At 49.8% G+C, this 21,719-nt stretch overlaps 9 protein-coding genes and 1 non-coding gene across 10 annotated transcripts; 5 read left to right on the top strand and 5 right to left on the bottom strand.

Annotated features, from left to right (window-relative positions):
* Window positions 1-63: 63 nt before the first annotated feature.
* EI90DRAFT_791643 (uncharacterized protein) lies at window positions 64-1,011 on the bottom strand. The gene is made up of 3 exons (XM_039068055.1): window positions 941-1,011; window positions 242-854; window positions 64-181 (listed from the first exon to the last, which is right to left on the bottom strand). Exon 2 carries the CDS (start codon window positions 679-681, stop codon window positions 277-279), a length of 405 nt encoding a protein of 134 aa, XP_038923257.1. The 5' UTR covers window positions 682-854; window positions 941-1,011; the 3' UTR covers window positions 64-181; window positions 242-276.
* Window positions 1,012-2,065: 1,054 nt separating this feature from the next.
* On the bottom strand, window positions 2,066-2,137 carry EI90DRAFT_t21. Its single transcript has one exon. It is a non-coding gene; the product is annotated as a tRNA-Glu (tRNA).
* Window positions 2,138-2,208: 71 nt separating this feature from the next.
* Window positions 2,209-2,917, top strand: EI90DRAFT_2988029 (uncharacterized protein). Its single transcript, XM_039056031.1, has 2 exons — window positions 2,209-2,636; window positions 2,690-2,917. The coding sequence occupies exons 1-2, from the start codon at window positions 2,254-2,256 to the stop codon at window positions 2,793-2,795; spliced, it is 489 nt and encodes a 162-aa protein (XP_038923256.1). The 5' UTR covers window positions 2,209-2,253; the 3' UTR covers window positions 2,796-2,917.
* A 200-nt stretch (window positions 2,918-3,117) lies between these two features.
* Window positions 3,118-6,217, bottom strand: EI90DRAFT_3115348 (uncharacterized protein; the record flags this gene model as incomplete). Its single annotated transcript, XM_039062774.1, has 8 exons — window positions 3,118-3,357; window positions 3,416-4,191; window positions 4,248-4,600; window positions 4,659-5,260; window positions 5,314-5,471; window positions 5,535-5,748; window positions 5,804-6,113; window positions 6,177-6,217. 8 exons carry the CDS (start codon window positions 6,215-6,217, stop codon window positions 3,118-3,120), a joined length of 2,694 nt encoding a protein of 897 aa, XP_038923255.1.
* A 697-nt stretch (window positions 6,218-6,914) lies between these two features.
* On the bottom strand, window positions 6,915-7,599 carry EI90DRAFT_3115347 (uncharacterized protein; the record flags this gene model as incomplete). The annotated part of the gene is made up of 3 exons (XM_039062773.1): window positions 6,915-7,329; window positions 7,390-7,454; window positions 7,507-7,599. The coding sequence occupies 3 exons, from the start codon at window positions 7,597-7,599 to the stop codon at window positions 6,915-6,917; spliced, it is 573 nt and encodes a 190-aa protein (XP_038923254.1).
* Window positions 7,600-7,825: 226 nt separating this feature from the next.
* Window positions 7,826-8,468, top strand: EI90DRAFT_790528 (uncharacterized protein). The gene is made up of 2 exons (XM_039068053.1): window positions 7,826-8,136; window positions 8,188-8,468. Exons 1-2 carry the CDS (start codon window positions 7,993-7,995, stop codon window positions 8,356-8,358), a joined length of 315 nt encoding a protein of 104 aa, XP_038923253.1. The 5' UTR covers window positions 7,826-7,992; the 3' UTR covers window positions 8,359-8,468.
* Window positions 8,355-9,273, top strand: EI90DRAFT_2894971 (uncharacterized protein; the record flags this gene model as incomplete). Its single annotated transcript, XM_039054012.1, has 4 exons — window positions 8,355-8,421; window positions 8,475-8,810; window positions 8,864-8,972; window positions 9,096-9,273. Coding segments are annotated over 4 exons (690 nt in total), but the record flags the coding sequence as incomplete, so codon positions are not given.
* Window positions 9,274-10,040: 767 nt separating this feature from the next.
* EI90DRAFT_791062 (uncharacterized protein) lies at window positions 10,041-12,615 on the top strand. Its single transcript, XM_039068054.1, has 6 exons — window positions 10,041-10,558; window positions 10,619-10,681; window positions 10,739-10,853; window positions 10,913-11,248; window positions 11,308-11,482; window positions 11,544-12,615. Exons 1-6 carry the CDS (start codon window positions 10,415-10,417, stop codon window positions 12,388-12,390), a joined length of 1,680 nt encoding a protein of 559 aa, XP_038923251.1. The 5' UTR covers window positions 10,041-10,414; the 3' UTR covers window positions 12,391-12,615.
* Window positions 12,616-13,903: 1,288 nt separating this feature from the next.
* EI90DRAFT_2892443 (uncharacterized protein) lies at window positions 13,904-14,684 on the top strand (the record flags this gene model as incomplete). The annotated part of the gene is made up of 3 exons (XM_039053997.1): window positions 13,904-14,240; window positions 14,292-14,457; window positions 14,516-14,684. Coding segments are annotated over 3 exons (672 nt in total), but the record flags the coding sequence as incomplete, so codon positions are not given.
* Window positions 14,685-15,646: 962 nt separating this feature from the next.
* Window positions 15,647-21,695, bottom strand: EI90DRAFT_3030312 (uncharacterized protein). Its single transcript, XM_039058203.1, has 22 exons — window positions 21,202-21,695; window positions 20,591-21,137; window positions 20,129-20,510; window positions 19,968-20,063; window positions 19,820-19,907; window positions 19,657-19,750; window positions 19,505-19,592; window positions 19,428-19,436; window positions 18,666-19,372; window positions 18,525-18,607; window positions 18,458-18,474; window positions 18,430-18,432; window positions 17,967-18,405; window positions 17,069-17,919; window positions 16,979-17,010; window positions 16,721-16,917; window positions 16,641-16,664; window positions 16,535-16,590; window positions 16,430-16,484; window positions 16,060-16,377; window positions 15,929-16,004; window positions 15,647-15,870 (listed from the first exon to the last, which is right to left on the bottom strand). The coding sequence occupies exons 1-22, from the start codon at window positions 21,640-21,642 to the stop codon at window positions 15,719-15,721; spliced, it is 4,755 nt and encodes a 1,584-aa protein (XP_038923249.1). The 5' UTR covers window positions 21,643-21,695; the 3' UTR covers window positions 15,647-15,718.
* Between the last annotated feature and the right edge of the window lie 24 nt (window positions 21,696-21,719).

The raw sequence follows: 21,719 nt of genomic DNA, 5'->3' as shown, positions 1-21,719 counted from the left end.
AATTAGGTATTTGTACGTGCCTGAGACGTATAAAAATGGACATCTCCCAACGAAGCCACAGCACGTAAACTATCGGAAATAAGGTGCACGGAAATCCGCGATACTCGGGGAAATAGATGCAAGGATGACCTACAAGTAGATATGCAACGACGATGTGTGCGGCAAACCAGGATTGGCTATGCTGAATAGATCCAAGTTAGCAGGTTTCATAGAATTCATAGAACACGATAATGTGACTCACTACATCTCGCCAATCATGTGCTTCCAAGACTCAGACTATCGCCTAGGTCGCGAACCAGAACGGGACGAATATTTTGGCAAGAAGCGAACGAATAAATAAGCGCCAAGGCCGTTCTTAGGTATCTGGCGAAAAGTGAATGGGGCGAAGTCGACATCGACCTGGCAGCATGAGTGCACACCAATTCTCTCGAGTCCGACTTGAACGCAGCAAGTATCCACCTCCACAAACTCTTGGGGCGGTGGGAAGTATGATCGGGGGCTATACACACACTGAAACACATTTCGCGCCACAGAGAAGACAGCGACTTCCACGATTAGGATCAGGGTGTTCAACTCCAAATCCGTCAGGAAGCGTAGAGATTGGCTGCTGCATGGGCGGATTAACGGGGTCTCCATGTTTGGGCGGAAGGGAATGCTGTACCTACTGGAACCCCCCGACATCTTTACCAATCCCTACTGTCGTGCATGCAAGATTGTGTTCTTCGTACTTGCATCATTGTCAAACACCTGGTTCTACTTCCCCACTTGTGACAGTTTCCGGATGAGACAGGGCAACCGGCTGTTCGAAGAGTTGCGGATCTGGACGGGGGGAAAGGGAGCGCGCACGGAATGAGCTATGACGTGAATGAAAGAGAACGGAGATATAATATAACAATATAACAATCAATTCGGACAACTCCGCTACAATAGGGGGGCTCACGGTTGAATAAATTCGCCTAAACTGGATCTCAAGTGAGATTTCTCAAGTGAACCTAAAGTGACAAAAGTGCGTCAAAACTAGATCTAAAGTCGCCACTTTAGGTCCTTCTCGACTTGGGGCTCAGGAGCCCCAATTCGCCTAAAGTCACCCATCTAAACTCGGCTTTAAAACTGAGTAAGTCCGCGTTAACACTAACTGTACAGTTTGCTACCTAGGTCACCTGTCCGTTCCCTTCACCATGCTGCTGCTGCTGCTCGACGTGGATATTATTGTCACTGTTGTCATCAGTGTCCGAACTAGAACTCAAGAGTGAATCCTTAATTTTAGACATTGGCATTGTTGATGGTGACGTGCATGTATTCACAGAGTATGCTGGAGGGCTGCATGTTGTCATGGCAGATGCGACACAAGGACGAAGGGGGAGGGGGCAGCTTCAGCCAAAGCGTCAGAGGCACTAGTTTCACGTTCACTGTTTCCTTTGTTGTCATTAGCCCAATGGATTGTACATTGCACCTATATCGCGCTCTAGCCCGACTTCACGCTCCCGTTCACCCAAGTCTTCATCAAAAGAACCAGTTCAAAGGCTTGACTCAGTCGGGATGGCAATTGATTCTATGTAACGTGTTCAACGTAAATACAGGTAAATATGCTCTGAGGTTGTTCCTCCAACGGAGCACACCGCGTGTATGAGGAGCTGGCAGTCGGAAGTAGATGGCATTCGGATGTATAGTGATTGCGTGACACAGAATGGAACGGACTTATGAGATCCAGGCCCGAGCTACTTTGGACGCACTTTAGAACCGCCCCAACTGTGAGCGCCCTTGAAGTGACCTAAACTCGACCTAAACTTGCTCTAAACTGAGGCCCCACTTGAGGTGGAATTTAGGTCAAATTTGAACCACTTCAGAACCCAGTTTAGCTCCACTTTAATCAACCGTGAGGCCCCCTAATACAGCTAAGGTCATAACTGAAGAGCTAGACCTCGTTGACCGATCAAAACTCTGAACATGACCCCCTAAATGATAAGGTTAAATAAAGATGAAGGACCACGGGATGCAAAGATCTTACATCCTAAAATGGAAAAATATTGATCGAGGGCTGGTTGGTCACTTGCCAAAAAGTGAATTCCGCTGCGGGGAATCGAACCCCGATCTCATCGGTGAAAGCGATATATCCTAGCCGTTGGACTACAGCGGACACCCCTTTAAGATGGAGCTTGTTGGTTCTGATCATTGTTTAGAAATTAAATTCAGCCATTCGACGTCAGCTGACAACTTCCGCACCTAAGGCCTACTTTTGAAGAGCTAAGCGCAATGGGATCGGCATCAGTCCCGGAGTCTCTGCCTCCCCACTATGTCCTTGTTTCTCAGGGTAGTCTCCCAGCGAGCACTACGGGAGTCGTGGGTGCGCCAAACACTCCGGCGCCTCGTTTGACGTTCCCCATTATACACTACCACTACGCTGATGATCCACCATTATCCTTAATGCCGTCCAAGGACCACGAGAATCAGCCATACATTATTCTAGACTGTGATCCCACATCCTGTCAACTGCCAGTTGTTCGAAGTGTGTCGGAAGGGTTAGCGGTAACAGGCATCAAAGTCACTGAGGCTCCGGGTGTAATAAAAGGCGTCGAAGTCGACAGGAACCCAAATATGTTCGTCATTGAGGCAGTCTCTACAAATTCTTCACATCGGTCAGTGGACTCTGGGATTTGCTCCGAGTTTCATGTGACCCCCCACTTTACAGTCCATCAAGCAATGCAGCGTCAGAAGCACAGAACGATTGGTTTCTAGACCCGTCTGGTGCCATTGCTCGATTTAAACAAAGGCGAGAGGCCACCACGATCTTCTGACGTACTTCCTGACATCGCTGCCAGAAACGCTTCATTGCGAGATGTGCTAGAGTATCCCAATCGCATGCCAGACCATCCATCTAAGGACGAACCACCACCAAGCAAGGAATTTAGCAAGGAGCTCACACCAGAAGTTACTATTCCGTCATCATTCTCTTCTCCAGAAACGATGAAGAACATGCCACTCGCCCCTTCATGATTCATGACATGTCCCGTCATATTTTAAGATAAACTACCATAAGTGGACAGCAAAAATTACTGGAAGCCAATTCAACGAGTAAGTATGGGTGCGGGTTGTAGAATAATATAAGGTTGTGCAATATCATTTCGCAAACGCCTTCGTGCGCCGTTCCATCCGTTTCTTTTTTATGATACGGCCGACTGGAACGCGAGTTTTTGATGCGATCTTGGGGTTGTGCCCCTCCAACGCCGACTCCGCATCACCATCCTCCCTGATGGCCATTCTACTGCTGTTGTGCTTCTTGCGCGGTGTTGGAGGTTTTCCGTCTTCGTCATCCCGACTTTTACGCTTCCGAGATGACTTGACGGACGGTTCTGGGCCCTGTTATCGTACGTTAGCGAGAGTGAGACAGGACATACATAGATAGAAGGATGCGAACCTCGGAGCCATCGGCACCCTTATCGGGTCTCTGTTTGGCCATTTCTTGCCGGTTTTGGCGCCGTCTCATTACAAGGATGTTTTCAATCGCGAATTCTATGTGAAGAGATCGCCCATCTTTGATTTTTGCCTCCTTGTCACCTCCGGGCCCGTCCATTTCCTCTAATCGCGATTTTAGACGGTTCAAACGTGTCTCCACCCCAGTACTTCCTTCTTTCCCTCCCAAAGTACGGAGTGTCCCGAAGCGCCCTTCGCTAAGCGCCTGCAACTCATCTTTCCACCAGGTCCACATGAGTTTGTTTGCGGTTGGATTGTTGTTTGCCCACCGCAAAACTCGGAGAGCGTCAGCATGCGTTTCGAGCTCGAGGAAGCCGTACCCTTTGCTTCGACCATTCCCAGTGAGAGGATCAACGCGGTTGGCATCACGAACAACTTTCGCTTGCTTAACCCCCATTGATTCCATGCCTTTCCATTTACGTTTTCTGGAACCCTGCTCGCCGGCAGCATTAGCCGGAATTGCCAGTTCGTCCTCTGTTAGTCCAGCACGATGTCCCTGCGAAGCTTCCTCGGAGAAGGCTTGCTTGGCATGAATCGCGAGCCGCTTGAGTCCTCGGTCTGTTACCCAGAGAGGAAGATTGCGAATGCTGAGGCGTGTTCGACTTATGAACAGGGAAGGATTGTTGCGCAACAGAGTCTTGCGCGCGGACCATGATTGATGACGTCGATTGAGTTCAGCCGGCGCAAGAGTAGTTGCAGAGGGCGTGGAAGGAAAGATGACTATGTGGTGGATGTTAGCTCGGGTTAAATATGGGCCTTCTGACAATGCTACCCACCACCCTCGCGTATTAGATACAGATTCCGTTTATCTTCCTTTTCTCGCGCACGTTCGTTCCGATCGCTAAACTTTTGAGCCTCTTCTCGCGTCACCGCACGCACGACATCCAGAGTGCGACCTTGAAGAACGAGAGGAGCAGCACGAGACGATGAGGGGTCCACAGTTAGAAGTGAGAAAGGATTCTTCTTTGTCAGCTCTGGATCCAGGTCTTCTCGCATTCGCTGTGCCTCTTCGAGGCACGTATTGGCGTCGGACAGATTCCGGAAACAGACAAATCCGGTCCCTCTGGACTTGCCACTTTCGCGATTCATAGTGACAACCGCGTACCGTATTGGCCCAAATTTCTGGAATCTGTCATATAACGCACACCAAACATGAGATTTTAAATGAGGATTCAGAAAAAACTTACACTTCCTTCAGGTCCTCACTTATGGCTTCGAATGGAAGATTCCTAACAAAAAGAACCGACCCTTCCTCAGGTGGGGGTGGGGGTGGTCGTGACCTTTCCTCTCCATCAACACTCATAGAATGATCATGAGCATTCCCTTCCGACATCTCGTCTGTGCCCAATTCGGTATCCCAATCTTCCGGAGCTTCTTCGTCTTCCTCCCCATCACTGTCCTCATCATCAATTCCCTCCTTTTGTGCCTGCTCCTCTACTATCTGCCGCCATCGATCTGCTCCCACTGCCCAATCTACCGCAACAACTCTCTCGTTCTTCCGACTGCCTTGCGGCTTCGACACATCCTTGTCTCCATGTTTATCTTCGGAAGCGGCTCTGTCATCCGCAAACCCGCCGTACATCGTTGTGCCATTTAATTTGGCAATAGCGTCCGTTGCGCCTTCTCTTGACAACAGCCCTACAACGGCGAAACCTCTGATGCGCCTCCTCTTTTTGGGAGAAGTGGCAGCATCATCATCTTTGTTGTGCTCGGACTTCAGACTGGGGATGCGGACGGAATGAACAGGGCCATAAGAGGAAAAATAAGCTTCCAGGTCAGCCTCAGTTATCTGTACACACCATCCGATGAGCGAAATGGAAGAGCAAGGTAAAAGGTGCTTACATCCCATGGCAGGTTTCGTACGATCAGTTCGCTGGTGCGACTGGGATTGCCCGACGGTCTCTTTAGGGTTACAGACAGAGTAGATCCTTTATACACATGAGAATGGAGCTTTGAAAGAGTAGCCGTGGCAGCAGAGGGAGTATCAAATATGGCGGAGACTGAGACAAAATAAACGTTGAGTGATCCCAGACGGAGACGAAACAAGTCCATTCAGGCCTGACCTTTGGTGTTATCGCCATCAAGAGGCCATTCGATACTCTTAGCTCCATCGCACTTCCGTATCTTCTTCCATAATGTTGACTTCGTTAGCCCAGTCGATGGCAAATTGGTAATAATGAGGGTTCTGTTGGCTTCGGGGTCCTTTGTTATGGTGGATTTCGCGACGGGTTTCTTTGTCGTCTTCCGTCCCTCCGCCTTGACCTCATTAGTAGGGGGCTGACGGCCAATTCAGAGAATGTAAAGATACGACGAAATAGATGAACTATTTTACCTTCACCCCTGGCCAACCAACCCTTACTTTCCTCCCATCGACCATCAAAAATTCTTTCTTTTCCCCCTTTACGCCGGGACCATATTTAGCAATTATGTTCCCTGCGTCTTCCCTCAAAGCAAATTTGACGAACCCAACCCCCTTCGATTTTGGTTGGCTCGAGGACGGTTCAGCACCAGATTTTTCAGAAAAGGCTTGCAGCTTCTCGAGGACAATGAAGCACGAACGAACGGGTGCCAAGTCATCAAACGCGGCTCGCAAGGATTCATCGGTAGTAGAATATGAAAGATTTGAAACAAATACAGTTGACCTATCTCGACAAATGTGGCCTCGTGAGAAAGTAGGGGCATTTAGAGGGCGCACAGACACTTACCCGTGAAAAACGTCGCCTGTCGTGTTTGTGTTTGTGGCCATGGTGGCTGGTGACGGCCTAGCGCTGAATGTAGCGGAGTCGGCCGATGCGCTAATTGCCGACCCCAAAAATGGCTACATACGAGTTCAGTTCGCTAGCTCTATTTCAATAGAGGCTGGTAACCTGCCTATTCGCTAGCTCCACGGATGTTTCCCCTCTTGTGCGCACCGTGTAACCATAGAGCTAGGGAAGCCGCGCTGCCACCAACAATGGGGCCCCGGAACAACGAGACAGAGTTCACACACACAGTAAGATGCGATCATTGGGAGCTGGTGTAATGCGATAGTCGGCACGCTCATCAGACCGGATGCGGATGGGGAGGCCTCCGAGGAAGCGCATGAACAACCTTCATAGTGGATTCATGCGTGCATGGACCCCATCGTACTTGCAGGCGTTTGATGATAGTAAATTCCGGGGGGTAAATAATACAAGTTGTGAGCGTAGGTATCAGATCAACAAACGAGGGGATACGAGCAGAAAGGGCATAATCTGCGATTGGTGTGATAGTTTGCTGGAATGGGGCTATGGAAATCGAGTCAAAATGGAGTCATAGATGTGGCTCAATTCAATAACAATTCGGACAAGCGATAAAAATGTGGTGATGTGAGGATGGAAATGATACTTGGTGAGAAATTGACGCCACGGAGTCCTGCCGGTGGTTGGAAGGCGGAACGCAGGTGGTACGGTAGGTGGTTTCGGTTAGGGTGATGAATGGGTGACAGGTGGAGGCAACCTCTCAGATGAGTAATGGGCATCCGATTCAGTATATGTTGGCAGGCCGATGCTGTGTCGCGAGTAGGCAGGTAGCTCTTCTTTTTCGTCAACCCAATTCCCTTCATCGTCCGTGCGTGGTCCCGTCCTGCGACCTCTTTCATCGACATCAGCTGCTCGAGTAGGATAATGCCGGGGCTGTGTAGGGTCATACATGGTCGGGATTGGACTGAGCGTTGAGTGCAAAAGTTCTGGAGTGATGTGGAGCATGCCATTCCCAGGAGTCCATAGGTTGTGTTCAGATCCTGATCTTTCCCTGGGGTCAAGGGGCCGGGGATTACGCCCACGAGAACACGATATGAAGTTCCTAAATCCCCTTGCGCGTGGGGATACTTTCAGGAAGCTGGAGGGACAAATGTTGTAAGACTGAGTATTGGAGATACTCTTTAACAGTCTCACTCACTGAACTAGCATTATCATACAGCTCGCTAAGACAGCTACACCCACAAAGATACCGACCAGTGCTTCCTAGGAAATCGACTGTCAGCATGTCGCAAAGTGAATGAAAGAATGAGTCCACCTGCGGCAACGGGATCCCTCCACTCCCACTCTTTTTGGGACTTGGGGAGAGAGTCGGACCGAGAGCAAAGGAAACTGTGCTTTCTTGCGCCATTACTGCATTCCCTCCGTCGAATAACGTTGAGTGTGTCGACGGAAGCAAAATTAAATTGGCGTGAGTATTCAGTCTCCCAACGATGCAGTTTATGCCAGGTATTTTTTGATTACTTATAACCAGGGATCCGATGGGGGGTACAGGTGTTTAAGTGGGCGATTTCTGCCGCCGTTTGTAGCAAATACCCCTCACCACTACTTTTTTCCGCAGAAATGATCCTGACTCTATGGTGGATCCTCCAAGTCACCTCTGCATCGTTTCATAATTGGCATCGATCCCCGGCCATGCCCCCCACAATTTACACTAGCCACGCATATATAATACTTGGCTCTGCCTCAAAGTTGTTCCCGCCTACCTGGCTAACGTCCCTGCCAGTGGCCTTCCCTGACACTGATGACCCCTTCGGGTGCCAGTGTTTCTGCACTGAGTACATGGTTCTTGTTGACCCTTGCGCCCGTTATCGGTGCCTCCAGATCCCCAGGTTCGGTGCAATCAAGTAGCTCGCCTTTCTCGTTCGGCGAACGCCTGGGTCTCGTTGTGAGTTAATCGAACCTCACCGTCGTCGTGGGCACCAACACTCTCCGTCAGTTCATTGCTGAAGCTTCTGCATGCTCATGCCTCGCCGTGACATGTTTGCTCCTATATTTCGCTGTGCGCAAAAACCCCTCATTCTTTTCTCCCTCAGTCACAATATTACCTTTGCGCAGTTCAATGTCATCCACAATCGTCGCTCGGTGCAATCAACACGTCCGAAGCTAATTAACACCCATGTCGATATCTACTTTCTGAACCTGCTCGCATTTGACGTTCTCCAGTCAATTGGTGAGTTAGTATAACGCAAGCTTTCAGGCGTTATAATCGATGTCTGGCTCCAGGTGGCATCATAAATGCGAAATGGGTGGCAGATGCCGCAATCTCCCCAGGTCCACTCTGCGATTCGCAAGGCATTCTGAAGAATGCTGGAGCTCTTGGCGGAGCTATGTTTATACTTGCGATTACCATCCATACTGCGGCTGCCTTGCTGTGGAAATGGAAAGTCCCTAAGTCGTTCGCCATTCCTCTTGTCATTACGTTAGCCATTTGGCTTTTCATCGCTCTTGGGATCGGTGTCTCTTGGTCGTTATATCGCCATCGACAGTATATCGATATCACCGGAATGTGGTGCTGGATCGGTTCCGACTTTAAAAACCAACGCCTTTTATTCGAATATGGTGTGTTGACCCGTACATCTTGCAGCCCCAATCTCACCGAGGAATCCTTTTAGCCTGGATGTGGATTACAGTCTTTTTCAACTTGTTGGTATACATTCCCCTCTACTTTTCACTGCGTGGCAATCTCTCTGTCAGTGGTTTCCATGTGAAATGGACAAGTCTGTCACCAGATGATTCATGGCTATCTCATGCCAAGGCGGGTTACGTTCTTGCAGGATCAATGCTCTGGTGAGTATTTTCTGTAAGGAAGGATCACACTCTTTTTAATGTTTGGGCTATCGAAAGGTACCCTCTGGCATACACAATCACCGTCATTCCGTTCAGCATATGTCGTTGGCGTACATTCAATGGATATAGTGTCCCGTGGGCTGCCACCGTTGTTGCGGACATTCTATTTTGCTCGAGCGGACTCGTAAACTCCTTGTTGTATCCATTGACGAGGCCGTCGCTCCTACCTGCGGGACGTCATCATCGGTGCTCAGATAGTTTCATTTCGCCACCTCTCCGTTCCTCTAGCATAACGAATAAGCCACGGCCCGGGGGTGTTTCGGGACCAGAACCCTCGTCATCACCTCCCTGCTCAGTCCGAGTTTCGGATCAATCGTTGTCATATAGTGCACTTGGTGTGGTAAATACCTCGTCCGGGGAACAAGACGTCATTGGTCCTGGACACCAGCCAATATGGGGTGGAATAGAGAATGGCTTCCATGGATATCCCTCCAGATATGTCGGAGCATCGCGAAGGAGAATACATCTGAGCGATTCATCGTGGCCGCCTCATTCGCGAGCTCCGCGTCCGCAATTAGCCGTCTTACCCCTTCAGGCCCTTACTTTTCCGGCGCCGGCAGCTACTAGTCCACCAAGACGCGCATCAGCATCATACCCGTTCCCCTCACCCCCTACATTCCTTCACATAGGACGCCGCTCCTTGTGGAAGCGCAACCCCTACTGAGCCCAGAGGCTGCGATGTGGCTCCGGGAAAATGGATCGGGTCTCAGCGGTTTTAACCATTCTATGGAATCTTGTGATGTGTTTCCCACAAATGGGCGACTGCTAACAGCTCGCCCCTAGTGACACAGCCTGCCCGGATCGGTTTCCCCTTCCCCCCCCCCTTTTTCTTATCTAGGCTTTCCCTCGCATTGTTATCATGGTCCAAGTGCCAGATGGCTTTGGTATCTGTATTCCATGAGCGGTTTGAAGATCTCCGCCACTCGGTTTCTTATCCGTTGTTCCCCTAACCTGTAGCGGCCGGATGACCACTGAAATTAGGATCCCACATCGATCTTTTCTTTCCTACATCCCCTCATTCTTATTTTACAATCTTCTTGCTTGTGCCGATCTGAGCGCACAAATATTCATCCAATACAATAGTGCCATTGTGACGCAGACCCCTTGTGAACGCTAGTGTTGGCCCCCGTGATCTCCAGCCTCTTCTTGTAATCACGAACACAACAGCGTGTGTTTTGGATCGGCCCTTGAGAGCTATTTGCATCCCTTTTAAAGGAGGAACAAACATGCAAAGAACCTTGGTCCGACGCGGTCCCAAGGTTAACCTCTTCCACTCAGCCAGTTGACTTTCCTTGGTCAGCTTCGCTGGTGTGCTAATGCTTTATTCGAACGCCCGCGTTTGTGTGGTCAGCATATGGTACTTGCTGGCTCTTCCGCCCATGATTGGCGCCTTGAACCCTACCGGAGCGTTGCAGCTGCAGGGCCCACCTTTGTCGTTCGGGGATCGCTTGGGTCTCATTGTGAGTTGGTCGATCGAATTTTACCGTCATCATCGTGGACATTGACACGCTCCGTTCCAGTTCATCGCTCAAGCTTCTGCGTGCTCGTGCATCGCGGTGACATGCTTGCTCTCATATTTCGCCGTGCGTAGAAAAATGCCTCATCCACTTTTTCCCTCGCTCACACCATATTCCGTGTAGTTCAATTCCATCCAAAGTCGTCGCCTTGCGCGTTCAACCCGTCCGAAGCTAATTAGCACTCACGTCGACGTCTACTTTCTGAACGTACTCCTATTCGACCTTGTTCACTCAATCGGTGAGCTAGTTACGGTGCAAATTTTTTGCCACAATCGATTGACGTCTGGCTCCTTGGAGGTGGCATTATGAATGTGAGATGGGCATTATCTGCCGAAATCAACCGTGGATCCTTCTGCCATTTTCAGGGGATTCTGAAGAATATAGGGGCTCTTGGCGTAGCCATGTTTATACTTGCGATCACCATCCATACTGCGGCTGTCATGCTGTGGAGGTGGAAAGCCCCTAGGAAAGCCACGGCCGCCATTGTTCTCATGTTGACCATTTGGCTTTTCATCACTTTAGAGATCGGCCTCTCTTTGGCGTTGTATCATCGCCGACAATATATCGATATTTCAGGAATGTGGTGCTGGATTGGCCCCCACTTTAAAAACCAGCGCCTTTTGTTCGAATATGGTGCGTCGACTTGTAATTCTTTGCACATCTCACAGCTTAGAATTGAAACGTTCCCTCAGTCTGGATATGGATCACAGCCATTTTCAACCTGTTGATGTACATCCCTCTCTACTTCTCATTGCGTGGGAATCTCCATGTCAATGGTTTCCGTGTGAAATGGACAAGTCAATCATCAGCGGATACAGGGCTAGTTTATGCTAGGACGAGCTATGCACGTGCAGGATCGATGCTTTGGTCAGCATTTTTTTTTGGAAAGAGGCTCAGCACTCTTTTAAATAGTTGGCTATCAAAATAGGTACCCTGTGGCATACACAGTAATTGTCCTCCCATTCAGCGTATGTCGTTGGCGTGCATTCAACAGATATCATGTCTCGTGGACAGCCACCGTTCTCGCAGACGTCCTGTTTTGTTCAAGTGGACTCGTTAACTCCTTGTTGTATCCATTAACGAGGCCGTCACTCCTACCAGCGGGACGTCACAATCGGCATTCAATGTCATCACCTCCCTATGGCCCCAGCATTCAAAGGAATTCAACACCCTTAAACTACCTGCCCAAGGGTCCAACACTGATGCCACCTGATTCCCCGAACCCCGTAGATGGTGGCCACATTGAGGTCTCCGTACTCCCTGACTTCCTCGCCCTGTCGCCTCAGTCTGATATCGCTCCGAGCTTAGAAAGCTGGCCATCATCTCCCTGCTCGCGCGGGCGTTCTAGTCAATCGTTGCTGGACGAAGCCCTTGGCACGACGGATACATTTTCTGAAGGACGAGACGGTTATGAGGCAACATGGGGTGGAACGGAGACTGGGCTCTCAAGCTCGCGTGCCAAAACATGCCAAAGAGGAATACGAGTTTCATCCTCTCCACCCGATCCACAAATGTCACATCCGCTCTCAGTCGTTGGCCTCCCTCGAACCCCTACCTTTCCGACGCCAGCAGCTGCTGCCAACTGGAACGCACATCATCACCCCATCTTTCGTGCCCTCCACGTGCCAAGCCACCCCCGCAACCTTCAATCTAGAGCAATGCCCCATTCAACACACCCTTCCCACGAGAGCTCGTCTACTTCTCCGCCGAGCTCACAGCCTTCACCGAGATCGAGATGGAGGTCTCAAGGATCGTGGCTGAATATGGAGCCGTAATCTGTGTTCGGCAATGGCCGGGCGCTGACAAGTGGACACAAGCCCTGTCCCTTTACCTTCTATTATTTCGTGCTGTTGGTGTCATGTAATTTGCGCATCATTGGCCGAGCTTGCGAGACATTTGTTACTCGTAAGGGAATTGACGGACCTCCGCCCTTTTTCCCAGTCTTAACGTATTGTGACCGACTTTCATGAGATCCAACAACGGTCCTCGTCTGCTTCCACCCCCTGCTGGTTTCACAATCTTCTCGAATCAGGCTTTATTGTAGTCTATCTGCCTTCACTAGACGAACAATTACATCACGATGTGATCTTTACATAAGAGGACCGTGCTTCGTGCGTAAACCTCTCTGATCGGTCATGATTTGGTTATAATTGTTATGTAGAGACAACGTTAGGAAGGTGTACCAACAATCTTGTGCAACAGTGGCCGTTCATCATGTAGTAATATAATGACCGCAGGCGTGTGGGCTCGCCGGAACCAAAACTAAATTGAGAATATGGCCTCGGTGGACGCGCGAAGCACAACGTTGAGCGTCTACGGGCCAATATTCCTGTCGTTTAGGGTCCAATGCTCCGATTCAGTGGACATGCTGTATCCAAGCACCGCGAAGCGCCCAGCCCGAAAAGGTGGACGGAAATCCAACTCCAGTGTTTATGTATTAGGCTGTGTCCGCTCCGGCGGCTCATCAACCCAATGCATGTTGCTTCCTACGTTTTTCCGGTCATACGACGTTAAGGCGGGGTGAAGGCAAAAATCGTTTTCTCTTTTTAAATTCGGTCTGCGGTGCAAGTCCTCTCCCAAGTGATCAGATTTCGCGCCTCTTGTCTAGGATCTAACGGTGGACACAGCCTTGCGTACAGTGCGGCGCTCGTTGCCTTAGATATCTATATCCCCTTTAAAAGGAAACAAACAGCCAGTTAAACTAATTCCCCGTATATAAGGTACATATAAAACACCAATGGTCCGCAGTCTCTCACCCGGCCGGATGACGCCCTCTGGACTTCTCCAATGTGCCGATGACTCCTTCGAGTGCTAGTGTTCTTGCCCTCAGCACATCCTTCCTGCTGACTCTTCCACCCATGGTTGGCGCCTTGGAGTCCCTCAATGCGGTACAACAGCCCGTACCTCCTTTGTCGTTCGGCGATCGCTTGGGTCTCATTGTGAGTCGGTCGAGCCTTATCGTCGCCATGGGTGCTAAAAAAACGCTTCGTCAGTTCATTGCTCAAGCCTCGTCATCCTCATGCCTCGCCGTGACATGCTTGGTCTCATATGTCGCTGTATGAATAAATCCTCCCCATCCCCTTGTTCCGGCTATATAAACTTCGTATAGTTCAACGCCATCCGCAACCGTCACCCTGCATATTCAACGCGCTGGAAGCTAATTAACACCCATGTCGATATCTACTTTCTCAACGTACTGGCATTCGACCTTATCCAGTCGATCGGTGAGTCAGAATGATGCAGGCTTTTCGCAATTATCAATTGTAAATTCATTCTCGACATCCCCAAGGCGGCATCATAAACGTGAAATGGGCAGCAGATGCCGCCGTTTACCCAGGTTCCCTCTGCAACTGGCAGGGCATTCTGAAGAACGTTGGAGATGTTGGCGTGGCCATGTTCATACTCGCAATCACCATCCACACCGCAGCTGTCCTGCTGTGGAGATGGAAAGTCCCCCGAAGGTCTACCGTTCCTCTTGTTGTTATGTTAGCCATTTGGCTTTTCATCGCTCTGGAAAACGGCATCTCTTGGGCCCTATACCACCGCCGAGAATATATTACTGACACTGGGATGTGGTGTTGGATTGGCCCCAAGTACACAAGACAGCGCATTCTATTCGAGTATGGTACGTTGACTCATGCGTTCTGTGGCCCTGTCCACTGACCCATCCTCTTAGCCTGGATGTGGATTACGACATTCTTCACCTTGTTGGTATACGTCCCTCTCTACTTTTCATTGCGCGGCAATCTCTATGTCAGTGGTTTGCGTGTGATATGGACCAATTGTCGATCCTCAGCAGATCCATGGCAAACCAATGGCAGGAGGGCGGGACCGATGCTTTGGTAGGTGCTATTTGAATGGAGGGATAGTACACACTTTTTGATGTTTGGCTATTGGAAGGTACCCTTTGGCGTACACGATAACTGTCCTCCCAATTGCCATATGCCGTTGGCGTGCGTTCAATGGGCATGATGTCCCCTGGGCCGCCACCGTTGTTTCAGACGTTCTGTTTTGCTCAAGTGGACTCGTAAACTCTTTGCTGTATCCGTTGACAAGGCCGTCGCTCCTACCTGCTGGACGTTTCCGTCGGCGGTCGAGGAATTCAGCCTCACTGCCTTTCCACGATTTCAGCGTCAAGAATCCACCTACACCAAACCACCTGCGTCAGAATCTAGCGCTGGTGCTACCCGATTCCTCGAATCTTGAGGACGATGACTTTGTTGAAATTTCTGTACGCCCAACCCCTCCTGTCTTGATCCTATCACCCCAGGGCCCTTCGAGATTGGAATATCCATCATCTCCCTACTCGCCCGAACCCCCAGACCAACCGCTGGCAAACGAAGCGGCTGGCGCAGCGGATTCTTTGTCTGGAGAACAGGACACCCCTGGTCCCGGATACCAGACAACACGAGATGCAACAGAGAATGGGACCCTTCTTGGAAGCCCTTCCAGATATACCAGACCGTACCCAGAGAGGATACGTGCAAGCAGCTCATCCTATTCACAAACGTTACATCCCCCCCGGGTTGTCAACCTTCCTCATACCCCCACCTATCCAGCGCCAGTGGTTGCTAGTCCGACACATGCCTCACTACTATACTCATCCCCCGTACATACCGAAACATCCCTGCAACCCACAATTTCGAGTGCTGGCCCGCTCAACACATCCTTCTCTCACAGAAGTACGTCACCCGTTGAGGCCAGGGGCTACGATCCAGCTTCAGGGCAACCCATTTCTCCGATGGGTCCAAGACCTCCACCTCGGCGGATAGGGTCTCAACGACCCTAGAAGTTTCCGGCCATTTTCCGCCAATAGGCGAGCACTGGTAGCTCATGTTAGGCTACATGGCCCAACTTGCACCTCCCTGGTCGGACGCAAATGCCCTCCATGTTCAGGCTCGCGCGCTCACGTCATGATATGGTCACTAGATACTTCGAGTCGCCATTTTCTTGACCTTTTCTTGTTCGCTGTCCTCTTCCCGTGCTGGGATCGAATGGTCACTTCCAAATTGCGATTCTCACCCTGTGCGATCATCCTGGTTGAGTTCGACTTTCTTGTATGTCTATGTATCCGTACAAAAATTCATCGTACAAGCATTGCTATCATGACGCTGCTGTGAAAGCTTGTCTAAGTTCCTCCCAGTCCGCGCTTTCTTCGCACATATCTCGGAATGCGCCCCCTCTTGCAAACAATTCTTGGGGCGTGTCGTACTGTAAAATTTCACCGTTGCCGAGGACGAGAACCCGGTCATAATCTATCGGAGATAGCATTAGCTGTGTCAACTGGAATCATGTGGAAAGGTTACCACTCACCTATGATCGTCTTGAGACGATGAGCGATAGTGATGACCAATGAGTCAGCAAGTTCTTCTCTAATTGTGCGCTGTATCTTTTGGACGAAAATTGCGTCATGTGTACGTCGGGACGAGCTTCAGCAGGCTTACCTGATTGTCAGTGACGAGATCAATAGATGATGAAGCCTCGTCCAAGATAACGAAGGCACTGCGGCGAAGCATAGCGCGCGCAAGTGCTAACAACTGCCTCTGTCCAGCAGCAAAGCTAGATCCTCCTGAACTAACTTTCATATCCAGGCTTTTGACAACCCCGGCGTGTGTGGAACGTGGAGTTCCCGCCCTTATAGAAGTACCCAATTGGCATCTCTCCAACACATCCCAGCATTCTGCATCTGTATGTTCTGAAAATGGGTCAAGGTTTGAGCGCACAGTGCCCGAAAACAAAGCCACGTCCTGCGAAACGATAGTCTACAGAGGTGTTCAGTACGGGGCCCCATCCTCCAAAAATTCAAGACGCTACCAGTTTGTCCCTGAGGTCATCTAAGCCAACTTTGGAAATGTCGACGCCATCCAATCTAGTTGTAGAGTTGTAAGCACAAGATCGCAACCTTCTGCATCCACTTACATGATTCGACCTTCAGACGCTTCCAAAATACGAAGAAGCGAAAGAGCCAGGGTGCTCTACGCGATAATTCATCACATGCAAATGTTGGAACGAAACCTGATCATACCTTTCCAGACCCGGTCCTACCAACCTACATGACCAACTGCATCAGTGCTTCCGAGCATTAAAGGCTGGAGTCGAACTTACCACGCCAATCTTTTCATGCGAATGAATGGTGAAACTGACTCCCTTGAGAGCCGGCGGGAGATGTGGCGCATAGCGAATCACGAGGTTCTCGAAGGTGATCCCACCATGCGAGGAAGGCCAGCGCGCCGGAGGAGGGGGTGAGCAGCGAGCAGGCGCTTCTTGATCTAACTCCAAGTAATCTTTGATACGCTCCACGGCTATTTGCCTCATTCAGTACAAAACCCACATCGTGTGTGGCTAACAAACACGAATACTCACAATTGAAGTCTAGCTCGGCTTGTGCAAGCACCCTAGTTGTAGGCATTAGAATGAATGACATTCCACTCCAGAACTTTTTATGAAACTGACTTCACAAGTTGCCTTGAAGCTTCAGCAAAAATGCCGGCCTGGATGATCACGATGGCTGCCAAACTCTCGTGTACACCGCTGACCAGTGCGAACAATGTCGTGAGAAACACGACGAAAGACCCCAAAACGTCGTATCGCCATTTGATCCACATTTGAGCCAGCCAGTATACATGGTCCATGGTTTGAAACTTGTCGACGCGTGAGTAGAACCGATTTTGGTATATCAGCTCAGTAGCATATGCCCTCACATGAGGAAGGCCATGTAAAAGTTCATCAAACCCTGCGAAAGCTGGCGAGAGACTGATGGATTCTAGTCGTCGGAGGTCCCTTGCCGCGCGGACAAAAGGAGGCGCGATGCGAATATACAAGAAGGCGATGAACATGGCCAACAGTGTGAAACGCGGGACAATGATTACGATGATCCCAAAAGATATGATGAATTCCAGCGTTCCACGGAGAGCGTTCCGCGAGGACTCGTTGAGAGCGTTATCAATGGCGCCTACGTCCGCAACGAACCTATTGAGAATCCGTCCTATTGGAGTCTTGTCAAATATTCGAGTTGGAGCGCGCACAACCCGGTCCAGCATGGAGATGAAAAGCGATCGAGATGCTCGGAGCCCCGCCCAGTACCCAATAACGACGTTCAAAAGAACCGCCAGAGCCCCGGTAAGGGTGATCGTAAGATACAGAAGTAACCATGGCAAGGGGTCGCTCGAAGGAGACGGGAGGGTCGGAAGACCAAACCCTATCTGCTTGATGACGTAGTCCATCCTGTTCGTCGTGTCCCGGTAAGCACCCGCCCATTTGGCGATGTACAATTGTTCTGCAAGCCCAACCGCGCGTATAAATACCTAAATGGGTTGAGTGGAGCTTCGATGTGGAGAGAAATGGAACCAACCAGTAGTAAGAACGTCAGAACCCACGACAGCCAGCCTGCTGATCTAATGTACAACAGGTACGTGCGCACCGAGACTCTTCCCTCCGCACGTGTTTCCTCGTCGACGAGCGTTCCGGAGCCGAAGCTGACTTCGTTTTCATCTCCATCTACTGTCTCTGAGCTGTCATCCGGTACCAAAGAGGGGGGATCCTCGCGGGGAGTCACGCTTAGGTCATCTTCTTCTGCAACATCCAGAATACCCGACTTTCGGAGTTCCTCAACTGGTCCCTGCTTAATAACCTGACCACCCCCAAGTTCAACAAGGTATGAAGCAGCGGGAAGGCAAAGCGATACGTGGTGTGTGACAAGAATTATCGTTCGGCCGTGCGTGAGCTTTGCTCTGGGATTAAGGCAATGATTGAAGAGGTGACGTGCAGTATGCATGTCTACTGCAGCTAAGCTGGTCTTGTGGTCAGGATTCATGGAGAAGCACGAACCAAAGAACTCACGGGTCATCTAAGAGAACCACCTAGTTCCTCGTGTTAGCAAAATAGAATGGAAGAGAAAGGGACTATCGACCTTGCTTCTCGCATATATGGCCCGTGCCAGAGCAACCCTTGCCCTCTGACCTCCCGATAAGGACACGCCCTTCTCTCCAATCTCTGTATTCTCCGAAACATCAGTAATAGCTCGAATTCGTCCGCCTTGACCGCCCCCCACCTGTCTGATCCCCAGCATCAAGAATCCGTAAATCAGGTAGCAACGCGCAAGCTTCCAAGACTTCGTGATAACGAGTCATCTCGAACGGTTGATGATATACAATGTTGTCTCGTATGGTGGCATTTTCAAGGAAAGGAAATTGACCAGCATAAGAAACGTTTCTGTTCCCTTTCATGAGGTGCAAAGTGCCCGACACGCGATCCATCTCGCCAAGAAGCGCAGAAAGCAAGGACGATTTCCCAGAACCAGTGGGCCCAGTGACCAAGGAAAGCGTACCGGGGGGAAAATCCACAGAGATGTCACTCAGAATGAATTCTTTTGCGACAGAGACGGAGCGCGGTGAATCAGGAGTGTTGAAAGTGACCTGACCATCCTGACGTCCACCCACAGCATGCCAAGCGAACGTTCCATTTCTGATCCAAACTTTGGAAGCTTCCTTCAGGCTGTACGGCGTCCGACATTCCTCGCGCTTCAGCGTTGTGGCCCAATCTTCAACTTCCCCTTCTTGAAGATACGATTCAATCCGCTGCAGAGAAACGTACGCGTGTAAAAGCGCAAAAATCTGAGTTGGCAACTCCTCCATTGGCCCTTTTAACCGAGTGAATACCGCTATCGAGACAAAGGCCTTTGACACAGTGAGGGGCTCCCCAGCAAGCATGGTGTATGAGTAGAATGCAGCGAGTATAACCGCACTCGGTAGCCAAGCCCTTGTAAGAAATAGGTTAATCGAAAGATGAGTTAGAATTTCGAATCTCTAAATACCAGATGAAACTTTGATGCGAGGAGCAATACGTATCAGATTCAGAGCCTTCATCATACTCATGAGTGGTTGTTCATACCCTAGTATCGTCGAAACTATATTTTCTTTTACCCTCCATGAAAGCTCTATTTCTCGAGCAGCTTTGACTTTTTGCGTCCAATGTGATTCTGAAAGTTTGGGGTTAGTTATTCTGGGAACCCTTCTTGTGTAAAAAAAGAGATCGACGCCTACCCCATCCCGTGAACTTGAGGAAACGAATGGATTGGATGAGCTCATTGACAAGAGACATACGATAATCTCTTGCTTCCCAGGAGGATCTCGTAATCTAGCGTCGGAATGGTCGCCTAAGTCACCAAATTCCAAATTCCAAAACAAAAAAAGGGGGAACGCTGACCGCGATATTCCACTTTGCCAAAGGCCATGTGACAATGTATGCTAAAAGCACAACAAGGACACCCATAAAAGATGACCACCCCAAGACACTTTGAAAAATCAATTAGAGCCTTCATGAAACTGGTGACACGGCGTCTGATGAAGATTACCTGTAGAGAAAGATAAGAGCGATAGCAAGCCTCACAGGTGCAGTGAGGACAGAAGAAAATTCCCAGAAACGTTGGGCAACAGCATAAGAATCGCCTCTTGTGTTCCCCATCAGTATTCTGTGGTTGCCAACCTGTAAAAAAAATATATATGATTCACTTACGACATCAAGTTTGTAATCCTCCCAATCCCGGTCGTTTGGCCCTCAGCGGCGTTCTTCTCTTCCAAGTGAGTTTCGTTACTTTCAACGTCTGATCCCACATCCATACCGATCTCGCCACTCTTGTTGCTCGCGCTCTCAGAGATTCTCCCCCTCAAGTCTTTCCCCTTGAGCGCTTTCCAATGTAACAGACAGAACAATTGTCCTCTAGTCCGTTCATAAGCACGTCTGGAATGCCACTGACGGAACAGATCTGACTGAGCAGTTGACATGTGGACCAAAAATGTGATAAAGGCAAACGTGTAAGCGTCGTAATGCTTATTTCCAGGCGAGTGGTCCTCAAGAGAAGCAAGTATCCTACTGAGACAGTAGGCCGGCACAAAACCTAACAAAACAAAACCTTTTTGTGAGAAAAACTGTGTTTTTTTTTGGGGGGGGTGTGTTGTTCCTACTGGTATCTCGTACCTGCTACGGAATACCACATCTTCAGAGCAACATCGATAATAAGATCTAACGAATTTGAAGACAAAAGAAACCAGAGGAGGCTTTGGGGATGCTCCTTCTGAACCTCAAGGTATTTACCAAAGATATTGGCATGCTTAAACGTGGGTGGGAGATCCCATACGTCTTCGATCTGCAAGGTACGTTTGGAAGCCAGCTGCAAAATAGGCTCCATGAAATCGAAAGTGATCCAATTCCACAGAGTCACAGAGTCTTCGGGAGACGACAGGTCGCTAGAAGGAATGCACTCCGCTTTCGACGCAAGAGCAACATTGGGAGCCGGTAAGATGTGTTGCATGGGGTATGTAGCAAGGATGGCAAGGATGATCAGCATGCTCGAGACGGAAATGGCGTAAATTGATATGAGAGCTGGGTGTGAAGGGGATGTGAAGGTGGATAATGATCGAAAGATGCCGAAGATGGAGGTTATCAAGTTGAGCAAGATGAAGCAAATCAACCAGTATGGCACCGTAGGCTTCCTTTGCACAAGAGACTTTGCAAATACATAAACCTGATAAGAAAATGCACGGAGTTGAAACATCTATGACGACTTCGTTATCGGAGAGCACACTCACCCAAGAAACACATCCTGCGATGAGAATGAAGATAGACCTCGAACCTAGCCCCTCAGACAGAGCCAGCACGACCTGCCCGATAGCCAAGACTAGCTGAAGTACGAAAGCAACGTTGATCGCTCTACGTTTCCATACGGAAGGCTCCAACCGTGGGACCGTGGTAAAGCCAAACTGTGCGAGATCATCGAGAGTTAGGAATTGACAGAATGGACGATGAAGGAAATTCGTAATTCTTGCAACGACTGAGACACGTGCGATTCCCACCAACGTGGCGGAGTCGAGAATTGCCATAAGTGAAACGTAGGCCAAAGAAAGAGCTGTAAAAATCGAGAATAGTGTGGCCGAGTTTGTGAGGGCCCCAGGGTCGTCCGCAGAACGTATAATTCGTAGCCCATCCTGTGGTACTCCAACACGAAATAATAATAACGTGGACCAATCCATGATCCCTTGGGGAGTTCGTGTTGTGGATTGCCTAATATGGTAATATGCCCGAACGATGTCTGGGGGGGAGGATGAAC

The sequence above is a fragment of the Cantharellus anzutake genome, assembly GCF_015039405.1.
Source record: "Cantharellus anzutake strain C23 chromosome Unknown EI90scaffold_2, whole genome shotgun sequence".
In the NCBI taxonomy this organism is placed as follows: domain Eukaryota; kingdom Fungi; phylum Basidiomycota; class Agaricomycetes; order Cantharellales; family Hydnaceae; genus Cantharellus; species Cantharellus anzutake.
Note: the sequence above shows the minus strand (reverse complement) of the source record. Positions and strands in the feature narration are given on the sequence as shown.

What these genes read in the sequence shown, in the direction of transcription:
- EI90DRAFT_791643 (XM_039068055.1), bottom strand. Translation starts at nt 681, where the DNA reads ATGTCGGGGGGTTCCAGTAGGTACAGCATTCCCTTCCGCCCAAACATG.
- EI90DRAFT_2988029 (XM_039056031.1), top strand. Translation starts at nt 2,254, where the DNA reads ATGGGATCGGCATCAGTCCCGGAGTCTCTGCCTCCCCACTATGTCCTT. An exon ending in TCTACAAATTCTTCACATCG is followed by an intron (nt 2,637 to 2,689) that starts GTCAGTGGACTC and finishes CCCACTTTACAG; the next exon opens with TCCATCAAGCAATGCAGCGT.
- EI90DRAFT_790528 (XM_039068053.1), top strand. Translation starts at nt 7,993, where the DNA reads ATGACCCCTTCGGGTGCCAGTGTTTCTGCACTGAGTACATGGTTCTTG. An exon ending in GCGAACGCCTGGGTCTCGTT is followed by an intron (nt 8,137 to 8,187) that starts GTGAGTTAATCG and finishes ACTCTCCGTCAG; the next exon opens with TTCATTGCTGAAGCTTCTGC.
- EI90DRAFT_791062 (XM_039068054.1), top strand. Translation starts at nt 10,415, where the DNA reads ATGCTTTATTCGAACGCCCGCGTTTGTGTGGTCAGCATATGGTACTTG. An exon ending in GCTTGCTCTCATATTTCGCC is followed by an intron (nt 10,682 to 10,738) that starts GTGCGTAGAAAA and finishes TATTCCGTGTAG; the next exon opens with TTCAATTCCATCCAAAGTCG. An exon ending in GCGCCTTTTGTTCGAATATG is followed by an intron (nt 11,249 to 11,307) that starts GTGCGTCGACTT and finishes ACGTTCCCTCAG; the next exon opens with TCTGGATATGGATCACAGCC.
- EI90DRAFT_3030312 (XM_039058203.1), bottom strand. Translation starts at nt 21,642, where the DNA reads ATGGATTGGTCCACGTTATTATTATTTCGTGTTGGAGTACCACAGGAT. An exon ending in TCGCAGGATGTGTTTCTTGG is followed by an intron (nt 21,138 to 21,201) that starts GTGAGTGTGCTC and finishes TTTTCTTATCAG; the next exon opens with GTTTATGTATTTGCAAAGTC. An exon ending in ATGACCTCAGGGACAAACTG is followed by an intron (nt 16,378 to 16,429) that starts GTAGCGTCTTGA and finishes ACACCTCTGTAG; the next exon opens with ACTATCGTTTCGCAGGACGT.